The sequence below is a fragment of the Ylistrum balloti genome, unplaced genomic scaffold (genome assembly GCF_031769215.1).
Source record: "Ylistrum balloti isolate Yb309-2 unplaced genomic scaffold, AGI_CSIRO_Ybal_v1 Utg369772, whole genome shotgun sequence".
NCBI lineage: Eukaryota > Metazoa > Mollusca > Bivalvia > Pectinida > Pectinidae > Ylistrum > Ylistrum balloti.
In genome coordinates this window covers 157,765-183,464 of record NW_026781965.1, presented here as the reverse complement: position 1 = coordinate 183,464, position 25,700 = coordinate 157,765, and the positions used below count along the sequence as shown (strand labels likewise).

The following is a 25,700-nucleotide window of genomic DNA, read 5'->3' as shown; positions in this document are numbered from 1 at the left end:
AGATGTTTGATATTCACTGTGTAAAATTGTATTATCACTGTGTAAAGTTTTATTATCACCGAGGAAAGTTATATTAACACAGTGTAAATTTTTATTATCACTGACTCAAGTCATATTACACTGCCTTAAGTTCGAATAAAACTTCGTAAAGTTCAAAGTTCATTGTGTAAAGTAATATCATCACTGTATAAAGTTGTATTTACATCGTGTTAAGTTGTAATATCATCGTATAAAAGTAAGTTATCGCTGTGCAAAGTTGTATAATCACTGTGTGTAGTTGTATTGTCACTGTGTTTAGTTGTATTACCACAGTGTTTAGTTGTATTGTCACTGTGTTTAAGTTGTATTGTCACTGTGTTTAGTTGTATTGTCACTATGTTTAGTTGTATTGTCACTGTGTGTAGTTGTATTGTCACTGTGTTTAGTTATATTGTCAATGTGTTAAGTTGTATTGTCACTATGTTTAGTTGTATTACCACAGTGTGTAATTTTATTGTCACTGTGTTTAGTTGTATTACCACAGTGTGTAATTGTATTGTCACTGTGTTTAGTTGTACTACCACTGTGTTAAGTTGTATTGTCACTGTGTGTAGTTGTACTACCACTGTGTTAAGTTGTATTGTCACTGTGTTAAGTTGTATTGTCAATGTGTTAAGTTGTATTATCACTATGTTTAGTTGTATTGTCACTGTGTTTAGTTGTACTACCACTGTGTTTAGTTGTATTGTCAATGTGTTAAGTTGTATTGTCACTATGTTTAGTTGTACTACCACTGTGTGTAGTTGTATTGTCACTGTGTGTAGTTGTATTGTCACTGTGTGTAGTTGTGTTACCACTGTGTTTAGTTGTATTACCACTGCAATGTGTTTAGTTGTACTACCACTGTGTTTAGTTGAACTATCACTGTGTTTAGTTGTATCACCACTGTGTTTAGTTGTACTACCACTGTGTTTAGTTGTATTGTCACTGTGTGTGGTTGTATTGTCACTGTGTTTAGTTGTATTACCACTGTATAAAATTGTATTTTCACTGTGTTAAGTTGTGTTATCATCGTGTAAGTTTGTATCATAAGGTTGTATCATTATCGAGTTAGACTCTATCTGATAGATTTCACCCTATAAAGTAACATTCTTATCGTGTAAGGTTGTATCATTTTTATGTTTTATCCTCCTGATGAATGGCTATTTACCCGGTATAGATGTATCGTGTAGTACAACAGATATTGGCCATAGAACTACAACACACTACACCTTATCATTAACTATCTCCAAAGATTTCTAAGTACCGTAAAGGCACATCGTTAAGTGACAAGCACGAAAATCAGTGCATTTGAAATACCCAACATAACACTAATATGTTGAATTCAAGCATCATTGCGTCTACACCGTACCTCTTACTTCTTACCCACGGATTATCATTCCAGCGTATATTTAGCCGAGAAGTTGAAATATTGCATTTTATTTTACGCGATTATGTTTCGTTCTTCATGTTTTAAATCTTCCTTTGAAATATCTGGTTTCCGTGTCAGTATGTTACCGCGTGAACTGTGTCCCAGGAGAGATAAACTAGGCATTACCGGCGCATGGTTAGCAGCACTTCGGCGCCCAGATCCAGAATCATGGCTTCAAAATTATCAGAACGAGACAACGAAATAAAATATAAGATGAGATAGTGTACGAACATAAGTATGTTTTAAATTGGGACAATATAAGATGAATGCTAAATTCCCTCGCCCCACCCCATCCCATTCCCCTTCGTATTATAGTTTTCGCTGCATGGTACAGTAGTGGTGACGAACGGAAGTTGGTGGACTACCGGAAGTTGATGTAAGGACGGAAGTTGCTGGATATGGATATTTTAGAAATCAGGTTTAGGGTGGAGGTTAATACGTCCGTAGAAGATATCAAGATGAACCGTGAGAGATATTTATATTGGCGGCCTAAGATTACATGAACACATTTTCGAATACAAGATTATACTTTGATACCGTCCTATGACGCAAACAGAAATTTGAAACACGCACAGACACAAGGAACGGTAGTATAATGCTAGCCTTACCCACTTTAAATTTGTAATATAGGAGAGGTAATAAAACGGCCCCGTATCAGAACACTCGTAACCGATAGCTGGGACAATATGACATGCACTATGATTCATATGATTCAAACCGTTCACTGACAAATACACTTGTTCTTTGGCAATTTTTAACTGGAATTTATTTATTTTTTTTTTTTTTTAAAAAGGAGAGTTTGACAATCGTTTTCGACCATTGATCCGTAAACTAATGCATGTTGATTATTGAATTAGGAACAGATGCTCGGGTTAGTGAGAAAGCGCTGTCCAGAACAGCTTAGGTTATTGGGACGCTTTAGGGGCTAGCTCCTAGATTTGTGGTGTGTTTCGGACCCGGTTAAAATCCACAAATCATAGCAGAAAACATCCTGTAGAGGTTAGACGAACATTTTTTGTTGATTAATCTTCCTAACAGTTCAAACCCTACTGGCCAAAATTTACAGAAAACATAACAATCTTTCAACAAGGCCTCCACTACCCGAAACCACTCAGTAATCAGAACACCGTCTAGACAAAGCCTCCACACTAGAGGATGCACAATAAACAGACCCCTTTCTAAACAAGGCCTTCACTACCTAGAACACTCATTAAACAGACCCCTTTCTAAACAAGACCACCACTACCCACAACCTACGGTAAACAAACCCCATTTCTAAACAAGGCCTCCACTACCTAGAACCCTCGGTAAAACAGAACCCTTTCTAATCAAGGCCTCCACTACCCATAACCCTCAGTAAACAGAACCCTTTCTAATCAAGGCCTCCACTACCCATAACCCTCAGTAAACAGAACCCTTTCTAATCAAGGCCTCCACTACCCATAACCCTCAGTAAACAGAACCCTTTCTAATCAAGGCCTCCACTACCCACAACCCTCGGTAAACTGAATCATCCATAGAACCCTAAATAAGCTTAACTCTATTTAGACAAAGCCTCCACTTCCCCGAACTTGTAACAAACACACCCCTCTCTAGACAAGGGTTCCACTATTTAGAACCCTCTGTAAACTGAACCCTTTCTGAACAATGCCCCTCTACCTATAACCCTCAATTAACAGTACCATCTCTAGATCAGACTTCCACGTCCCACAACACTCAGTAAACAGAACCCTGTCTAGACATAACCTCTACTACATAGAACCCTCCGTAAACAGACCCCTCTCTAGACATAACCTCTACTACCTAGAACTCTCAGTAAACATACCCCTCTCTAGACACAACCTCTACTACCTAGAACTCTCAGTAAACATACCCCTCTCTAGACACAACCTCTACTACCTAGAACTCTCAGTAAACAGACCCCTCTCTAGACATAACCTCTACTACCTAGAACTCTCAGTAAACATACCCCTCTCTAGACACAACCTCTACTACATAGAACTCTCAGTAAACATACCCCTCTCTAGACACAACCTCTACTACCAAGAACTCTCAGTAAACATACCCCTCTCTAGACACAACCTCTACTACCAAGAACCCTCAGTAAACATACCCCTCTCTAGACACAACCTCTACTACATAGAACTCTCAGTAAACATACCCCTCTCTAGACACAACCTCTACTACCTAGAACTCTCAGTAAACAGACCCCTCTCTAGACATAACCTCTACTACATAGAACTCTCAGTAAACAGACCCCTCTCTAGACACAACCTCTACTACCAAGAACTCTCAGTAAACAGACCCCTCTCTAGACACAACCTCTACTACATAGAACTCTCAGTAAACAGACCCCTCTCTAGACACAACCTCTACTACCTAGAACTCTCAGTAAACATACCCCTCTCTAGACACAACCTCTACTACATAGAACTCTCAGTAAACAGACCCCTCTCTAGACACAACCTCTACTACCTAGAACTCTCAGTAAACATACCCCTCTCTATACGCAACCTCTACTACATAGAACTCTCAGTAAACAGACCCCTCTCTAGACACAACCTCTACTACCAAGAACTCTCAGTAAACATACCCCTCTCTAGACACAACCTCTACTACCTAGAACCCTCAGTAAACAGACCCCTCTCTAGACACAACCTCTACTACCAAGAACCCTCAGTAAACAGACCCCTCTCTAGACACAACCTCTACTACATAGAACTCTCAGTAAACAGACCCCTCTCTAGACACAACCTCTACTACATAGAACTCTCAGTAAACAGACCCCTCTCTAGACACAACCTCTACTACATAGAACTCTCAGTAAACATACCCCTCTCTAGACACAACCTCTACTACCAAGAACTCTCAGTAAACAGACCCCTCTCTAGACACAACCTCTACTACCTAGAACTCTCAGTAAACAGACCCCTCTCTAGACACAACCTCTACTACCAAGAACTCTCAGTAAACAGACCCCTCTCTAGACACAACCTCTACTACCTAGAACCCTCAGTAAACATACCCCTCTCTAGACACAACCTCTACTACCAAGAACTCTCAGTAAACAGACCCCTCTCTAGACACAACCTCTACTACCAAGAACTCTCAGTAAACAGACCCCTCTCTAGACACAACCTCTACTACATAGAACCCTCAGTAAACAGACCCCTCTCTAGACACAACCTCTACTACCAAGAACTCTCAGTATACAGACCCCTCTCTAGACACAACCTCTACTACCTAGAACTCTCAGTAAACATACCCCTCTCTAGACACAACCTCTACTACATAGAACTCTCAGTAAACAGACCCCTCTCTAGACACAACCTCTACTACCAAGAACCCTCAGTAAACATACCCCTGTCTAGACACAACCTCTACTACATAGAACTCTCAGTAAACAGACCCCTCTCTAGACACAACCTCTACTACATAGAACTCTCAGTAAACAGACCCCTCTCTAGACACAACCTCTACTACCAAGAACTCTCAGTAAACATACCCCTCTCTAGACACAACCTCTACTACCTAGAACCTAGAACTCTCAGTAAACAGAAACAGACCCCTCTCTAGACACAACCTCTACTACATAGAACTCTCAGTAAACATACCCCTCTCTAGACACAACCTCTACTACCAAGAACTCTCAGTAAACAGACCCCTCTCTAGACACAACCTCTACTACCTAGAACTCTCAGTAAACAGACCCCTCTCTAGACACAACCTCTACTACCTAGAACCCTCAGTAAACATACCCCTCTCTAGACACAACCTCTACTACCAAGAACTCTCAGTAAACAGACCCCTCTCTAGACACAACCTCTACTACCAAGAACTCTCAGTAAACAGACCCCTCTCTAGACACAACCTCTACTACATAGAACCCTCAGTAAACAGACCCCTCTCTAGACACAACCTCTACTACCAAGAACTCTCAGTAAACAGACCCCTCTCTAGACACAACCTCTACTACCTAGAACTCTCAGTAAACATACCCCTCTCTAGACACAACCTCTACTACATAGAACTCTCAGTAAACAGACCCCTCTCTAGACACAACCTCTACTACCAAGAACCCTCAGTAAACATACCCCTGTCTAGACACAACCTCTACTACATAGAACTCTCAGTAAACAGACCCCTCTCTAGACACAACCTCTACTACATAGAACTCTCAGTAAACAGACCCCTCTCTAGACACAACCTCTACTACCAAGAACTCTCAGTAAACACACCCCTCTCTAGACACAACCTCTACTACCTAGAACTCTCAGTAAACATACCCCTCTCTAGACACAACCTCTACTACATAGAACTCTCAGTAAACAGACCCCTCTCTAGACACAACCTCTACTACCAAGAACTCTCAGTAAACAGACCCCTCTCTAGACACAACCTCTACTACCAAGAACCCTCAGTAAACAGAACCCTGTCTAGACAAGGTATCCCTTACACAGAACCTTCAGTATACAGAATTCTATCTAGACTAATCCTCTGATAGATAACATATTCTTTATAAACCATTCAAAATTAAAGGTTTTTAAGTAAAAATTACACGGTTATACAGGAGTTGCCTCCCTTGTCTACATATATATTTCTCAATGATTTAGGTGCTGTTAGTTAAATGTGTGTTGTCTTGTACTACTGTGTTGCTATGTTTCGGAGAGGACATAAACAGGCTCTTTTTTGTCTTGTGTCAATGAAATCATGCCAATAAAATTGCTTATAAATGGAATTTGATTTAAACCCACCAGTAAAAGTAACCCGAAATACTCAGATCCCTTTGTTTTAAGAACCCTCTTCAGAAAAAGACCTTTCCATACCTAGTTACCAGTTGATACAAGACCTCTTTGGCTGCAGCCCTCACATGACCAGATATAATCTTCTCCGAACCAGCATCAGACGGAAAGACTAACTGATAAATGTTTGTTTAGTTTAAGTCTAACAAAGAAATTGTGAAGTTAAGATTCCAGGACACTTCAATCATCAGTTACGGTGGTTAAACAATATGACTCATGGTTAGTCACTTTGTCCTTGACAGGGGCTGTAAGTTGTCATATGTCATAAAATTAGGCCCGATTTGCGTTACGAGTATGTTGACACCACTATGATACCTATCAGCACTGAGGAGTGTGTAATGCTGTATGCTGTATTTCCGCGCTGTAATACCTGGCGCGTACTGCTGTATGTGATATGTCCGCGCTGCAAGCGCTGGTTTGTACTGTTAAATGTTGTATGTCCGCGCTGTAAGCGCTGGTTTGTATTACTGTATGCAGCATTTCCGCGCTGTAAGCTGTGGTGTGTTCTGCTGTATGTTGTATTTCTGTAATGTAAGCTCCGGTGTGTATTGCTGTATGCGGAATTTCTGTGTTGTAAGCTCTGGTGTGTATTGCTGTATGTGGTATTTCTGCGCTGTAAGTTCTGGTGTGTACTGCTGTATGCGGCATTTCTGTGCTGTTAGCTCTTGTTTGTACTGCTGTATGCGGCATTTCTGTGCTGTAAGCTCTTGTTTGTACTGTTGTGTGCAGTATTTCCGCGCTGTAAGCTCCGGTGTGTACTGCTGTAGTGATATGTCCGCGCTGTAAGCTCTGACGTGTACTGCTGTATGCGGTAGTTCCGCGCTGTAAACTCTGGTGTGTACTGCAGTATATGGTATGTCCGCGCCGTAAGCTCTGGTGTGTACTACTGTATGTGGTGTTTCTGCGCTGTAAGGTTTTGGGTGTACTGCTGTATGCGGTATTTCTGTGCTGTAACCTCTGGTGTGTACTGTGCTGTAACTTCTATTATACCCAGTGTGATATGCGTTTCCTTTTGTCTGCGATACGAACACTGTAATCGCTGTACCTTGTTATCTGTTCTGGTATGTGCAGTACGTCCGCGCTGTAACCATCCAAGCTGTAACCCCTGTACTAGCCAGTGGTTCTTTGCACGTGATGTGTATGTATTGCTGTATTCGGGTCTGCTGTATTATCTACCCTAAAGTACTATAGTGTATGTTTAATGTTGTCTGCGGTACGTCCGCGCTGTAACTGTATGTTGTCCCACAACAAATAGTAGCGGCATTTGCCAAAAGAAAACAATAACAGTGAGTTATGTATTCTTTGACGTCTATCGTCCCACACTCCTCATCCAAATGGAAATACAATCTAGATTCCGTAAATTCCCCCCAAAAGTGGGTCAAAAACCGTGCATGTGTTGCATATGTTATGGAACACTTATAATATACTTGGATATATGATATGTCTAACTCGATGTAACTATTAGGAGACGTGCAAACTCGTGTTAATAGTTACCATAAAATGGCAACGAAATAATTTCTAACTAAAAAAAAAATGAGATGGTTCAATTTGATATCGCCGACCCGTTGCCAGGTACAACTGGACCCGGCAGGTAGGCCGGTACCCGTGTTAAGCGATGCGAGGATGGAAGGCCAGCCTTACCGTGGAACTGCCCTACTGACGGCGCGCTCCTGTAGATACACTCGTCAGTGATGATACTGACAACACTGCGTACACACGTGCTCCTCCGCGCTACCTGTCACACATGACGTAACGACTATTTACCTGCCACTTTCGCTTTGGCTTTCAGGGATTTAAAATTATTTCCAAAATGGAGAAACACAGGACGGATGGAGTTAAAAAGAAATCAAAGTGCTCGCGGTACAATGCTTTTGTTATAGGCCTATCGTGTTTTATGGCAGCCGTGTTGGGCTCCTTGATATGGAGTCTGTGTTCTTATCATCAAACTCTCGTCCTTCTTCAAACTCGGGTTATTAAGCTCGAAGAGGATCACATTAATTACGAGAGAAATATTGAAAATATTGTGAAAGAAAGAGTGGAAATAGAAATTAAAAAGGTAAGTAAATTAAAGCATTTACAAAGTAATAACTATTTTTTAAAAAAATCCCTTATGATATTTCACGACGAATAACACGTGTTTACAACTCCGGTGAAGTATCAATTAAGGACTAGTCGTGTATCTGTTGTCGAGAGGTTTTTCGTTCACGAATCCTCCCCACTGAATGCAGAGTCTGTCCAGCTGATATCCCGCAGACATGTATCTTATGTGTGGGTTTACGGTCGAATTTTCTGTTTATAAGAAAACTCGTGTAGGATATTGTATCTAAAGCTTAAGGCATGCACCATATCAGTAAAGGCCGATATTGAAATCACGGGCAAAAAATTGATGGAATGTGGTGTTATGGAAAAAAATAAACAATATGTTGATGTTTTGCTGTTAGTATCTGGCATCAATTTGGATTTTTTTGGGGGATAAAAAGTGTATGTAGAGTAGCTATAGAGATAGAGTTGTTTCCTGTTTAGTCTGATGTGTAGGTAACCCCTCTCTCTTGTATTTGTAGCATTTTGACAGTTTATCAGAGAAGCACAAGCGAGTGGCCCGTCAGACAGCCACATGTCCCTGTACCCAAGGTAAGACTATCCCTAACCCAGCCCCTACACAAACCCCTGTCAACTTTACACGGCTACAGTCAGCCACATGTCCCTGTACCCAAGGTAAGACTATCCCTAACCCAGCCCTTACACGAACCCCTGTCAGCTATACACAGCTATACAGTCAGCCACATGTCCCTGTACCCAAGGTAAGACTATCCCTAACCCAGCCCTTACATGTACCCCTGTCAGCTATACACAGCTAAACAGTCAGCCACATGTCCCTGTACCCAAGGTAAGACATCCCTGACCCAGCCCCTTCACTCACCCACTGTCCACACATGGCCAAACAGACAACCACACGTCCCTGTACGCAAGGTAAGACTATCCCTAACCCAGCCCCTTCACTCACCCACTGTCCCCACATGGCCAAACAGTCAACCACACGTCCCTGTACCCATGGTAAGACTATCCCTAACCCAGCCCCTAAACCTACCCCTGTCCCCACATGGCCTAACAGACAGCCACATCTCCATTTAATAAAGCGAAGATCACCCTACCTCTGTCCCTGGCCCATTAGACAGCCACATCTCCATTTATCTACCTCCCTCCTAAAGATTTTGGTTTCACAATCTAGGACTTGTGAGATAGATGTACAATGACTTCAGCATGTATTGTCCTTTAACTTTAAACTAAGAGAGTAAAATGTGATAAGTTTACAGAATAAATCACATTATGATCTCAATGTGAAGTAAAATGTAGCTGGGTACTTATTTTTCATGACATTTTAAAAGAAACAAGAGAATATTAAGTTCTATTAAATAGACCAGGAGAGATAAATAATGGCTTGTGTCAACAGCTTTGATGGGAGGTGCTGTCAGGGAAAGCTGTCAATTAAATACTTACTGATACTGAACTCCACACAATTAAGACAAATGCCTAGTGTCAAAGTCTATCAGAGATGAAAATGGGATCACATTAAGTATAGCCTTAAATAGTCCAACAGCAATGTACAGGTATTACTCACGTAAATCACATCTATTTTATAATTCTGGTGACCAGTCCCTGTTATTTTCACAAAGATCGTTTTGAGATAATCCATAACAACAAAGAGAATTACATCGTAACTGAATACAGTACAAGTCCTAGTATTGCTAAAGTATGACATCCCTAAAAACATGTATATAGTATTCCCGTGGACAATGAGATCTGAGTATGGCAACACTAATAACAGATCTGTAATGTTGTACAGTACAAATGTATATAGTATCCCCACAATGAGATCTGAGTATGGCAACACTAATAACAGATCTGTAATGTTGTACAGTACAAATGTATATAGTATCCCCACAATGAGATCTGAGTATGGCAACACTAATAACAGATCTGTAATGTTGTACAGTACAAATGTATATAGTATCCCCACAATGAGATCTGAGTATGGCAACACTAATAACAGATCTGTAATGTTGTACAGTACAAATGTATACAGTATCCCCACAAGGAGGATGTCATTCTAATATTCCCACAAGAATAATTCTGTGATCATAAATTTCTTTATCTTCACAAACTTATGTTAGTAAGGTGCTGTCTTACTTATACTGGAAACAAATGCATTATTCTTAGTAATGTTAATGTGATCAAATTATTTCATCTTTATTTTCTACATCTGTGTCATCTTCTTAGAGAGTAATTCTGATGTTGGGTAGTCTTTTTCCTGTCGGGTATTTTCTGAGTTTGTCATGACTTTTTGTTACCAATAGATTCCTGAAGTAGGATTTTTTTGAGATTGTCAGGTAAAACTCAGTTATCTGTACTGATGTTGCTTGTTCCTGAATTTGTTTCTTCTCCTGTCAAATTAACCAAGAACATTCATGGATACAGATCTTGAAAGGAAATGCTGGGGTCTTGCTCCTGCATTCGTTTGCTGACTTGTTTCACAACTTTCTGCCTGCATGGTATCAAATCATCTGTACTCTAGATATGAGCCTGCAAATGTAGTCACAATACTGATGGCTTTTCCTGTTCGTCCAGGTTAATATTCTTGTTAAACAAATTATACATCCTGCTGTGTTCATTACATAGCAACAAATTGATTGGGAATGTGTAAAATAGGCTAAATGAAAACATGTTTAGCTTTTGTAATGTTGAGGAGTCATTCCTATGGTTAAGGGTGTTATTCGGGTGGGTGCCAGCTCAAGGACAACAATGCCATGCAGAAGCTGAATGTTTGTGTAAATGTCTTCAGTGGCTTTTCACTTTTCTATGGATATTGGAGAAGGGTGTTTAGGGTTGGAGCTTGTCATCATCACACAATGCTAACCGGTTAGGGATATGTGTGGGAAAATGTAAGATTGATTGTTTACCTGAAAACTTAACTGGAGCCTAACAAAACAAGACCAATTAAATTTGCATGAACTTGTCAGTATGGTGTCAGTAGCAACCCAAACCTAAAATTAGCTGTCCTTGTACTCTTATTGCACTGGTTTCAAAGCTGGGAAAAGATAGAGGGAGGTGGGGGCTTAGACTCATATAGTGGAAAGGACATCACATCATATGTAGTGGCTTGGACATGATATTGTATAAAGCGGTGAGGACATCATATCCAACATAGCAGAGAAAGTATCATATTAAATATACCGGGTAGTGGTGAGGGCATTATATCCAACATAGCAGAGAAAGTATCATATTAAATATACCGGGTAGTGGTGAGGGCATTATATCCAACATAGCAGAGAAAGTATCATATTAAATATACCAGTGTAGTGGTGAGGGCATTATATCCAACATAGCAGAGAAAGTATCATATTAAATATACCAGTGTAGTGGTGAGGGCATTGTATCCAACATAGCAGAGAAAGTATCATATTAAATATACCGGGTAGTGGTGAGGGCATCATATTCAACATAGCAGAGAAAGTATATTAAATATACCGGGTAGTGGTGAGGGCATCATATCCAACATAGCAGAGAAAGTATCATATTAAATATACTTGGGAAGTGGTGAGGGCATTATATTCTACATAGTGGAGAAAGTATCATATTGAATATACTGGGGAAGTGGTGAGGGCATCATATCCAACATAGCAGAGAAAGTATCATATCAAATATACTTGGGAAGTGGTGAGGGCATTATATTCTACATAGTGGAGAAAGTATCATATTGAATATACGAGGGGAGTGGTGAGGGCATTATATCATACATAGTGGAGAAAGTATCATATTGAATATACTGGGGGAGTGGTAAGGGCATGATATTCTACATAGTGGAGAAAGTATCATATTGAATATACTGGGGGAGTTGTGAGGGCATATCATACATAGTGGAGAAAGTATCATATTAAAAATACTGAGGGAGTGGTGAGGGCATATCATATATAGTTGAGAAAGTATCATATTAAATATACTGGGGGAGTGGTGAGGGCATATCATATATAGTGGAGAAAGTATCATATTAAATATACTGGGGGAGTGGTGAGGGCATTATATTCAACATAGTGGAGAAAGTATCATATTGAATATACTGGGGGAGTGGTAAGGGCATGATATTCTACATAGTGGAGAAAGTATCATATTGAATATACTGGGGGAGTGGTGAGGGCATATCATATATAGTTGAGAAAGTATCATATTAAATATACTGGGGGAGTGGTGAGTGCATATCATATATAGTGGAGAAAGTATCATATTAAATATACTGGGGGAGTGGTGAGGGCATATCATACAAAGTGGAGAAAGTATCATATTAAATATACTGGGGGAGTGATGAGGGCATATCATATATAGTGGAGAAAGTATCATATTAAATATACTGGGGGAGTGGTGAGGGCATATCATATATAGTGGAGAAAGTATCATATTAAATATACTGGGGGAGTGGTGAGGGCATATATCCTACAAAGTGGAGAAAGTATCATATTAAATATACTGGGGGAGTGGTGAGGGCATTATATTCAACATAGTGGAGAAAGTATCATATTGAATATACTGGGGGAGTGGTAAGGGCATGATATTCTACATAGCGGAGAAAGTATCATATTGAATATACTGGGGGAGTGGTGAGGGCATATCATATATAGTTGAGAAAGTATCATATTAAATATACTGGGGGAGTGGTGAGGGCATATCATATATAGTGGAGAAAGTATCATATTAAATATATATGGGGAAAGAGTGGTGAGGGCATATCATATATAGTGGAGAAAGTATCATATTAAATATTCTGGGGGAGTGCTGATGGCATATCATATATAGTGGAGAAAGTATCATATTAAATATACTGGGGGAGTGGTGAGGGCATATCATATATAGTGGAGAAAGTATCATATTAAATATACTGGGGGAGTGGTGAGGGCATATCATATATAGTGGAGAAAGTATCATATTAAATATACTGGGGGAGTGGTGAGGGCATATCATATATAGTGGAGAAAGTATCATATTAAATATACTGGGGGAGTGGTGAGGGCATCATATCCTACAAAGTGGAGAAAGTATCATATTAAATATACTGGGGGAGTGGTGAGGGCATATCATATATAGTGGAGAAAGTATCATATCAAATATACTGAGGGAGTGGTGAGGGTATATATAGTGGTGAGGGTATATATATAGTGGTGAGGATATCATATATAGTGGTGAGGGTATCATATATAGTGGTGAGAGTATATATAGTGGTGAGGGTATCAGATAAAGTGGTAAGGATTAGTGGTGTAACAATTGTTCTAGTTATTAATGTATTGCGATAGCTTTGAACTCGGTAGCAATAAGTTACTAGCATATTTTCAAGGCAATGGCTATCGTAATCATTCATTCAACTATCGATTGTCAAGGATAGCTTTGCTTAAGTAAACAGAAATGCTACTTGAAAGCAGATTTTCACTTAAATATTACTGAACGTCTGGAGCTCTAACTAAAGAACAGAACAAATCACATAGAATGGAAACGAGAGTTTGAAGCACAAGTTATTAAATGTATCTTGAATAAATCGTGTATCATTGTTTCCAATATGATCTAGTTAGATTTACAAAATATAGTTGTAATGGAGTGAGGACTTCTCCGGGTCCATATTTTACACACCTCCTTGAAATGACACATTATAGCTAAAATGGTAGAAGGTAGCATTTTTAAAAGGCAAAAGCAGCACTTTACACAATTAAAAAATACAGGCATCTTCATTCAGTACATTTTTATCTTACTTATCATTACTTACTCATTACCTTACTGTTATAAGGCTTAGTGTATATATATATATACACACACAACTTCCATGACAGTGTCTGAAGTGTGTCAAAATTTCTTTCTAACCTAAATAATAATATTGTTTTTTGTTGAATAACAAAACGTTTAAAGATAAGAGGAAATTGATACACATTTTATTGTAAAACATAGACTTATATGAAAATAATATTGTACAGTCTGGAGTCCAGCTGTGTATGAGTTTCAGTACAGATATCACAGAATGGCATGTTTATGTATAAAATAAATAATATAGAAATGAAACAAAGAATACACAATATCACAGTGCTATATATTTGTATGAAAAATGTAAATAATTGTTTCACTTGTTACATTTACTAAATTCAGCATTCTGATGCATTTGTTTGGTTTATGACTTTGCTTTATTTCTGGATTAGAAAAACATATTTTAAAAATAAAACAGTTGTTCTGATAGTATCACAATAGTCACTGGACTATCACAATACTATCATGATAGCTTTTAGGCCTCAATAGTGACCTCTAGTAGAAATATCATATACAGTTTTGAAGGAATACCATACAAAGTGGTAAAGGTTTCCTACGTGATGTTATCTTTTTCATAGAAATGAGGGGCATCAAATTATAAATTTGTACAAAGGGTCACAGGTGAGAGGCTATATCTAAGTATACTCATGTAAGAAGAAGTGGCAACATATTATTAACTATTTAAAATGGTCATGTGATGTGATAGTATAAATTTGTATAAAGACAAAAGGTGAAATAAATCCCCCTTTCCATCTCCTTCTCCCCTCCCCCCTCCTCAGTAGTATAAATTTGTATAGAGATTAGAGGTAACTGTATAAATTTGTATAGAAATGAGAAGTAACAGTATAAATTTGTATAGAGATGAGAGGTAACTGTATAAATTTGTATAGAGATGAGAGGTAACTGTATAAATTTGTATAGAGATGAGAGGTAACAGTATAAATTTGTATAGAGATGAGAGGTAACAGTATAAATTTGTATAGAGATGAGAGGTAACAGTATAAATTTGTATAGAGATGAGAGGTAACATTGTATAAATTTGTATAGAGATGAGAGGTAACAGTATAAATTTGTATAGAGATGAGAGGTATCAGTATAAATTTGTATAGAGATGAGAGGTAACTGTATAAATTTGTATAGTATAAATTTATAAATTTGTATAGAGATAACTGTATAAATTTGAGAGGTAACAGTATAAATTTGTATAGAGATGAGAGGTAACATTGTATTAATTTGTATAGAGATGAGAGGTAACATTGTATAAATTTGTATAGAGATGAGAGGTATATAAATTTGTAGAGATGTAACAGTATAAATGTGTATAAATTTGTATAGAGATGAGAGGTAACATTGTATAAATTTGTATAGAGATGAGAGGTAACAGTATAAATTTGTATAGAGATGAGAGGTAACAGTATAAATTTGTAAGATTTAACAGTATAAATTTGTATAGAGATGAGAGGTAACAGTATAAATTTGTATAGAGATGAGAGGTAACATTGTATAAATTTGTATAGAGATGAGAGGTATCAGTATAAATTTGTATAGAGATGAGAGGTAACATTGTATAAATTTGTATAGAGATGAGAGGTATCAGTATAAATTTTTATAGAGATGAGAGGTAACAGTATAAATTTGTATAGAGATGAGAGGTAACAGTATAAATTTGTATAGAGATGAGAGGTAACAGTATAAATTTGTATAGAGATGAGAGGTAACAGTATAAATTTGTATAGAGATGAGAGGTAACAGTATAAATTTGTATAGAGATAGAGGTAACATGTATAAATTTGAGGTAACAACATTGTATATAGAGATGAGAGGTAACATTGTATAAATTTGTATAGAGATGAGAGGTAACAGTATAAATTTGTATAGAGATGAGAGGTAACAGTATAAATTTGTATAGAGATGAGAGGTAACTGTATAAATTTGTATAGAGATGAGAGGTAACATTGTATAAATTTGTATAGAGATGAGAGGTAACATTGTATAAATTTGTATAGAGATGAGAGGTAACAGTATAAATTTGTATAGAGATGAGAGGTAACAGTATAAATGTATAAATTTGTATAGAGATGAGAGGTAACTTGTATAAATTTGTATAGAGATGAGAGGTATCAGTATAAATTTGTATAGAGATGAGAGGTAACATTGTATAAATTTGTATTGAGATGAGAGGTAACATTGTATAAATTTGTATAGAGATGAGAGGTAACAGTAAATTTGTATAGAGATGAGAGGTAACAGTGTATAGAGATGAGAGGTATCAGATAAATTTGTATAGAGATGAGAGGTAACAGTATAAATTTGTATATAGATGAGAGGTAACAATGTATAAATTTGTATAAATTTGTATAGAGATGAGAGGTAACAGTATAAATTTGTATAGAGATGAGAGGTAACATTGTATAAATTTGTATAGAGATGAGAGGTAACAGTATAAATTTGTATAGAGATGAGAGGTAACAGTATAAATTTGTATAGAGATGAGAGGTAACATTGTATAAATTTGTATAGAGATGAGAGGTAACATTGTATAAATTTGTATAGAGATGAGAGGTAACATTGTATAAATTTGTATAGAGATGAGAGGTAACAGTATAAATTTGTATAGAGATGAGAGGTAACAGTATAAATTTGTATAGAGATGAGAGGTAACATTGTATAAATTTGTATAGAGATGAGAGGTAACATTTTATAAATTTGTATAGAGATGAGAGGTAACAGTATAAATTTGTATAGAGATGAGAGGTAACAGTATAAATTTGTATAGAGATTAACAGTATAAATTTGTATAGAGATGAGAGGTAACATATAAATTTGTATAAATTTGTATAGAGATGAGAGGTAACAGTATAAATTTGTATAGAGATGAGAGGTTGTATAGAGATGAGAGGTAACAGTATAAATTTGTATAGAGATGATAAAGGTAACAGTATAAATTTGTATAGTGAGAGGTAACATTGTATAAATTTGTATAGAGATGAGAGGTAACAGTATAAATTTGTATAGAGATGAGAGGTAACTGTATAAATTTGTATAGAGATGAGAGGTGTATAAATTTGTATAGAGATGAGAGGTAACAGTATAAATTTGTATAGAGATGAGAGGTAACTGTATAAATTTGTATAGAGATGAGAGGTATGTATAGAGAGAGATGAGAGGTAACAGTATAAATTTGTATAGAGAGAGGTAACTGTATAAATTTGTATAGAGAGGTAACAGTATAAATTTGTATAGAGATGAGAGTATAAATTTGTATAGAGATGAGAGGTAACAGTATAAATAAATTTGTATAGAGATGAGAGGTAACATTGTATAAATTTGTATAGAGATGAGATGAGAGGTAACAGTATAAATTTGTATAGAGATGAGAGGTAACATTGTATAAATTTGTATTGAGATGAGAGGTAACATTGTATAAATTTGTATAGAAATGTAGGATAATAAAGTATTAGCCTTCACAGTGTTGAGAAGCAACATCACACTGTATTTAGAAACACACATAAATTGCTCCAGTCTCTTTAAACACTATCCCCAACAATAGCATTGCAAAAAATCACAGTCTTATAGTTTTGTGTCAATGAAAATGGAGAATGCTTATTACCAAAAAGTCTGTTTCCCACCTAGTCCCTAGTCACATGCTGTTTGATAATTATGCAAACCCTACTGAGGAGGAGTGACAGGACATGGTTTGGCAGATCATCAATTTACCAGGCTTTTTCTACTCAATGTCCTGTTGCAGTATGGTATGGGAGGGGACGATGAGTCTGTCTCCAGTATCTGTATTGTTCCATTATGTACACCCTAGGTGGTCAGAAATTCAGCCCCTCTGTAGAACAACCATCTGATACACCATGTCTGCTTGTTAACAATACATGTTTTGTAGGTGTGTTACACCTGTTTTTACTGTAAAGATAGAGGATGACATCTATGCAAGTCAGATTTTTGGCTGCATCCAGCAGTCTTTTAATTAAAACCTTGGGATCAGGTTTATTTCGAGAGAATCATGTGTAGAGTTAAGTTATATCGAGGTATTGTTTGGTACATTTTGAGTGGGATTGAGTGTGACAGGATGTTAAGAATCAGTTTATTAACCCTGTCAGTGAACTTCTTTATATTCTTTCCCTGCATCCTGTCAGTCGGGGAATGATAAACAATGATATCCTCCAGATTGTGCACTGACCATTGTAATTGCTCAATTTGAAGTAACGCTCATGGTGTTGCTGCATGTTAAACTTATTACTTAGGCTTTATCTTGCTAATTAAAGAACACTTCTTGTTATTGGCAATATCATTAAAGTGGCACATCCCCTGGAGCAAACCCAGAATTACAGGGCAGAGTCTTTGGTATGATAGGGAATAACCAAGAACAGTGACGAAAATCTGTTGGTGTAAGAAGACAAATCCAGGAATAGTGCAGCAAATTCTTTGCTTTAATAGGGCAAATGAAAAAACATCCCATTGAAACATAATAGTTAATCAGTCTGACTACTGTATAATGAAATAGAGGTCAGTCATTGCTGATGTCTATAAGAATATGAAAGTCAGTGTCTGTATTCAAAAGAGGAAAGAAAATTAAAAAATATTTTAGTATGAGGCTTTTGAGTTTACTGCAAACAACTTTGTTTCAATGTGAGATTTTACAGTTACCAGGAAAATAACTGTTATCTGGATGCTAAAGAGTTACCAGGGAACATAACTGTTTTATCTGGATGCTTTAGAGTTACCAGGGAACATTACTGTTTTATCTGGATGTTTTAGAGTTACCAGGGAACATTACTGTTTTATCTGGATGTTTTAGAGTTACCAGGGAACATTACTGTTTTATCTGGATGCTTTAGAGTTACCAGGGAACATTACTGTTTTATCTGGATGCTTTAGAGTTACCAGGGAACATTACTGTTTTATCTGGATGCTTTAGAGTTACCAGGGAACATTACTGTTTTATCTGGATGCTTTAGAGTTACCAGGGAACATAACTGGTTTATCTGGATGCTTTAGAGTTACCAGGGAACATTACTGTTTTATCTGGATGCTTTAGAGTTACCAGGGAACATTACTGTTTTATCTGGATGCTTTAGAGTTACCAGGGAACATTACTGTTTTATCTGGATGCTTTAGAGTTACCAGGGAACATTACTGTTTTATCTGGATGTTTTAGAGTTACCAGGGAACATTACTGTTTTATCTGGATGTTTTAGAGTTACCAGGGAACATAACTGTTTTATCTGGATGTTTTAGAGTTACCAGGGAACATAACTGTTTTATCTGGATGCTTTAGAGTTACCAGGGAACATTACTGTTTTATCTGGATGCTTTAGAGTTACCAGGGAACATGGATGTTTCAATGCAAGATTTTTGTTTCTGTTTTTTTGGTATTTGTTAACGTGACTACTGATCTTCCTTTGTGCTTCATGATCTGTTTGACATTTGCTGAACTTTATGGTGACAAATAGTTGTGTTTTGTGTTGTTTTTTCAGTTGCATTGTTTGCGTTGTGTAAATAATATTGTTCTATCATACAGCATTCTTTGTGTGTTTCTTTTTTAAAACATGTATTTTTTTTTTAAATTCATAAAATTTAGTCATTTTCCGTTTATATAATATAACCTCATGGATACAACAAAAAATATTCTGATCTTTGTAGAGATTTCAACCAAGCTCAAGGATTTTAATGGTTAGGTGTTGATGAAGTCTGCCCTAATTCTCCTCTTGTTCCCGAAAGGATATTTTTTTTCCACAAGAAGCGCCCAATTATAAAAGTAAGATCATTTGGCAGTAAACATGGGAGATAACTCCATGAATCGGAGAATACGTAATGAACAGCAAACAAAATTCTACCTCAATCATCCTATAAACTTTGAATGAAAGCAATTTGTTTTGAAGCACTTAGCAAAGTAGATAAGCATAAGAAATGAAGGAAGTTGCAGCACATTGAGGTTTCATTGATAACCATATGCCTGGTGATTTACTGGTGTTTGTGTAGCTGCAACAGACAACTTTTGTGGTGAGTGGAGGTAGAAATAGAATTGTACACTTCAATTTTTATTCATCAGTGTAAAATTGAATATAATTGAAAATGACACCCATCGGCAATCTCAATTTGTTGAGAATAAATGCTTTCTATTCACTAGCTTATACTACAGTGTTTATGTAGGTATACCCTAGCCTAAGTGTGCTATTTTTCTAATCCGATCTGGTACTCTTTACCTATACAAGAATTTAATGTGTCAGATATTTAGTGATAATAATTAATACATGTTACAGTATCATATTTTACATTTCTGTTAAATACAGCTGTTGGAATTTTTGTATTTTATAATTGTGAATTGTTTTGTTTTATTATCTCCTAATTGTTTTTTGTCTTGCACCTTTTTTTTACTGATCTATTCTTAGTACATGTTGATTAATCTATAATTAGTACATATCAGATTTTCTCTAATTAGTACATATCATTTCTTCTATAATGATTAACAGCTTTTTTATCTATATTCCATACTTCATTATTGATTAATATTCAGTGTATGTATTTTGAACTAGGCTTTTATTAGCAGTCAATCTTAAACTGAATTATTTTACAAAATACAATAAAAATGTTTCCCAAGCTGAGCGAATCATATTTATTATCTGTTTATCAATGAGATGGGATATATATTCCAAAGTTTTTGGTGGTAATAACATCTTTCTTGAGTGGAAAATAACTAGAATTTTTATGTGAAGGGTATTTTTCTGTGGTATAGCGCTCACCGTGGGCTAGTGTGGTGCTGATCATCGGAGCCAATCATTACTGCCAGGAGAGAGGGGTGCGATTCTGATACACTTGATATCCACACTGTAACACCTTGGAGGTAACAGCAGGTACTCTCCTATACCTTCACCTACCTCCAATAAACTGAAAGGCCAGATCTCAGCCAGTTTTTAATTTTTTGATAATTTACGACTTTACATACCTAGGTGGCATCACATGGAATATCGGAGGTCTGGCTGAAGCTGATACACAGACATGTGATTGATTTTTAAACGATTTTCATGATGATATGTCGGCATTGCGATTGTTTTTACATTTCATCTTAGACAGGATGAAGAGAAAAAGCCTTTTTACGTGTTTAGTATGTGTAACATTATCATTATTATCTATACAGTATCTTTACTTACTCACAAGTGGTTTTGTCTAAGTTTGCATTGATTTGATTGGATAAAACAATGACATGTGACCTACTTTTGCATTGCATAATGATCAGTGACTGATGATGCCATTGAACTGTGTTTGACAGAATGAAGAGATGAATGATAGTTGTAAACCATATTTTAAAATTTTTATGGATATGTCCTATGATGAGACAGGTTTGTTTGGTTTAAATACCTCTACTAGAAATCCAATCCAGACCCATGTTTTAGTTTGGTTTGGATACCTCCGCAAATAGTCCAATCCAGACCCATGTTTTAGTTCGAATTTGAATACCTCCACAAGCTGTTCAATCCAGACCCCTGGTTTGGTTTGGTTTGGTTTGTATATTTTGTTGTTAAATTTTTATGCAAGTCCACCCTAAGAAAGATCATGTCCTAAAGTTTTAAGGTGAAGCATAAATGCCTGTGAGAACTGGGCAAAGAACTTCCAGTATGATGTGGGTGTCAGAGACAATTACTTGATTAAGTCATCATTTTTTCAATGCCTCCATTAGGAATCAAACACAGAACCTCTGTCCTACCAGACTATTTTTGTGATTGAGATAAGCAACTTCTGTAGAAAGAGTATGTTTCTTTCCTATTAATCATCTATATATTTATGTTTATTGTTATGTGATCAAAGTTTTTTGCAGAGTTTTACTTTTAGCAAATTTGTGTAAAGAATAAATCTGCAAAATGGAAAATATCAAAAGAAAACTTTTTGAATGCATACCAAGAATTGCTTGAAAAAACCAATCCATTAAAGAAATACAAGAGCAACACATTTCAGCACAATTTCCCTGATTTACAATAATTGTTAAAACCTCAAAAGTTTGACTGAATTTTATATCCGAATACTTGAAAGGCAGTGCTGTTGTTTAGTGCATTCAGTATCCAACAGATATAGACTAAAAAGGAACAACCACTGAATGTGTGACTTGACAGAAATTTATATTTCAGTATAACTTAAATAAATGAGTTGATTGTGACAAAACATGAAAGGTTTACATTGTGACTAAATTATAGTATAAATAGGAAAGATCTGTCATTGGGTATGAACAAGTGAAGGTCACAGATTTGAAGGTCAATGACTGTGAATAAGGAAGGGAAAGGTCATTGGTTGTGTTTTAGTAGGGAAGGTCAGTAAATGTGACATAATGGGAAATGTCAATGATTGTGACTAGAAAGGAGAAAAGGTCACTGAATGTAAATAAGAAGGAAAGGTCACTGAGTGTGGATAGGCAGGAAAGGTCATTGATTATGATTAAACAAGAAAGGTCACTAAGTATGAAGAGGCAGGAAAGGTCACTGATTGAAAAGAGGCAGTAAAGGTTTCTGAATGTGAATACGTAGGAAAGGGCACTTCATATGAACAGACAGGAAAGGTTACTTCATATGAACAAGCAGGAAAGGTCACTTAGTATTAACAGGCAGGAAAGGTCACTTAGAATGAATAGGCAGGAAAGGTCACTTCATATGAACAGGCAGGAAAGGTCACTTCCTATGAACAGGCAGGAAAGGTCACTTAGTATGATTAGGCAGAAAAGGTCACTTAGTATGAATAGGCAGTAAAGGTCACTTCCTATGAACAGGCAGGAAAGGTCACTTCCAATGAACAGGCAGGAAAGGTCACTTAGTATGAATAGACAGGAAAGGTCACTTAGTATAAATAGGCAGGAAAGGTCACTCAGTATGTATAGGCAGGAAAGGTCACTTCCCATATACAGACAGGAAAGGTCACTTCCCATGTACAGGCAGGAAAGGTCACTTCCCATGTACAGGCAGGAAAGGTCACTTCCCATGAACAGGCAGGAAAGGTCACTTCCCATGTACAGGCAGGAAAGGTCACTTCCCAAGTACAGGCAGGAAAGGTCACTTCCTATGTACAGGCAGGAAAGGTCGCTTCCTATGAACAGGCAGGAAATGTCGCTTCCTATGAACAGGCAGGAAAGGTCACTTCCTATGAACAGGCAGGAAAGGTCATTTCTCATTATTGTAACTTAGTAGGAAAGGTCACTGAGTGTAAAAAAAGTAGGAAAGGTCACTGAGTGTAAAATAGCAAGAAAGGTCACTTATTGTAAATTAGTAGTAAAGGTCACATATTTCAAATTAGTAGTAAGGTCACTGAGTGTTAAAAAGTAGAAAAGGTCACTTAGTGTAAATTAGTAGGAAAGGTCACAAAGTGTGAAAAATAGGAAAGGTCATCACTTAGTGTAAATAAGTAGGAAAGGTCATCACTTAGTGTAAATAAGTAGGAAAGGTCATCACTTAGTGTAAATAAGTAGGAAAGGTCATCACTTAGTGTAAATAAGTAGGAAAGGTCATCACTTAGTGTAAATAAGTAGGAAAGGTCATCACTTAGTGTAAATAAGTAGGAAAGGTCATCACTTAGTGTAAATAAGTAGGAAAGGTCATCACTTAGTGTAAATAAGTAGGAAAGGTCACAAAGTGTAAATAAGTAGGAAAGGTCATCACTTAGTGTAAATAAGTAGGAAAGGTCACAAAGTGTAAATAAGTAGGAAAGGTCACAAAGTGTAAATAAGTAGGAAAGGTCATCACTTAGTGTAAATAAGTAGGAAAGGTCACAAAGTGTAAATAAGTAGGAAAGGTCATCACTTAGTGTAAATAAGTAGGAAAGGTCACAAAGTGTAAATAAGTAGGAAAGGTCACAAAGTGTAAATAAGTAGGAAAGGTCACAAAGTGTAAATAAGTAGGAAAGGTCACTGGTTGTATGATTTTAATGATTGAACTTTTTTTTTCAATTCATTTTATTAATTCATTTCAATTCAAAGATATGGTTATTTAGTTTGTAAAAATAAGATGTGTGCAAAATTTTCCTGTTATACTGCATAAAATCTTTATTGACTAGGCCTACAGCAGATTTAATACCGTCTATGTTGGAGACTTAGATTATGAGAGCTGGCGTTATAATGGTAGTCTTAATGTCTCTATGAGTTTCAAATCTTCTGGATAATGATTCAATCATTCATACAAATATACTCTTCAAGTGGTTTTAATTCAAATGAAAAACTGCAGTGTTTCACTTTTTGATTGGTCTGCTAACACTCGTAAAACTATCTATGACATCTCTAATTCTTCAGGGAAATCTAGGTCACATCATTCATTCTATAGGGAAATTCTTTGTCAGTACAAACTCATTTATGTGTTTGATAGAAAAAAAAGCTGAAGTGAAAGTCAAAGATGTGATGACACAAGTTGTTTCTGTGTCATATCAGCAATGTTGGCTATACACCATCCATAGGGAGCAGCTGTATTATATTGGAAATCATGAAATAAATGAAAGTGATTGAATCTGAAAGTCTATCAAATCTACATTTTCATTTCATTGCTGAACTAATATTACAAAACATTATGTAATAACAACGTTCATAATATTTTACTAGGTGTCATGAATGTAAGTGCCACAAATATTGTAGGATAGTAAGGGAGGCAAGACAAGAAGAAGTGAAGTAAACCTGTGGAGGCTAGTGCTAAAAGTATTGTAATATAGCTGTGGAGGCTAGTGCTAAAAGTATTGTAATATAGCTGTGGAGGCTAGTGCTAAAAGTATTGTAATATAGCTGTGGAGGCTAGTGCTAAAAGTATTGTAATATAGCTGTGGAGGCTAGTGCTAAAAGTATTGTAATATAGCTGTGGAGGCTAGTGCTAAAAGTATTGTAATATAGCTGTGGAGGCTAGTGCTAAAAGTATTGTAATATAGCTGTGGAGGCTAGTGCTAAAAGTATTGTAATGTAGCTGTGGAGGCTAGTGCTAAAAGTATTGTAATGTAGCTGTGGAGGCTAGTGCTAAAAGTATTGTAATGTAGCTGTGGAGGCTAGTGCTAAAAGTATTGTAATATAGCTGTGGAGGCTAGTGCTAAAAGTATTGTAGAATAGCTGTGGAGGCTAGTGCTAAAAGTATTGTAATATAGCTGTGGAGGCTAGTGCTAAAAGTATTGTAGTCTAGCTGTGGAGGCTAGTGCTAAAAGTATTTTAGTATAGCTGTGAAGTCTAGTGCTAAGTGTATTGTAGTCTAGCTGTGGAGGCTAGTGCTAAAAGCATTGTAGTATAGTTGTGGAGGCTAGTGATAAAAGCATTGTAGTATAGATCGGGAGGCTAGTGCTAAAAGTATTGTAGTATAGCTGTGTAGGCTAGTGCTAAAAGTATTGTAGAATAGATTGGGAGGCTAGTGCTAAAAGTATTGTAGTATAGCTGTGGAGGCTAGTGCTAAAAGTATTGTAGAATAGCTGTGGAGGGTAGTGCTAAAAGTGTTGTAGTATAGCTGTGGAGGCTAGTGATAAAAGCATTGTAGTCTAGCTGTGGAGGCTAGTGCTAAAAGTATTGTAGTATAGCTGTGGAGGCTAGTGATTAAAGTATTGTAGTATAGCTGTGGAGGCTAGTGATAAAAGTATTGTAGTATAGCTGGGGAGGCTAGTGCCAC

At 36.8% G+C, this 25,700-nt stretch overlaps 2 protein-coding genes across 12 annotated transcripts in view; one reads left to right on the top strand and one right to left on the bottom strand.

The window, feature by feature from the left end:
• Nucleotides 1-25,700, bottom strand: part of LOC132543837 (uncharacterized) — a 187,111-nt gene that overhangs the window by 29,862 nt on the left and 131,549 nt on the right. The gene's annotated exons all lie outside the window — the stretch shown is intronic.
• LOC132543870 (collagen alpha-1(I) chain-like) overlaps nt 7,802-25,700 on the top strand; it is a 99,813-nt gene continuing 81,914 nt past the window's right edge. For all 11 annotated transcript variants that reach the window (XM_060207390.1, XM_060207397.1, XM_060207395.1 and 8 more), the window contains exons 1-2: nt 7,802-8,308; nt 8,814-8,883. In XM_060207390.1, the coding sequence (XP_060063373.1) occupies nt 8,063-8,308; nt 8,814-8,883 (316 nt within the window). In that variant the 5' untranslated portion in view covers nt 7,802-8,062. The remainder of the gene's footprint in view (nt 8,309-8,813; nt 8,884-25,700) is intronic.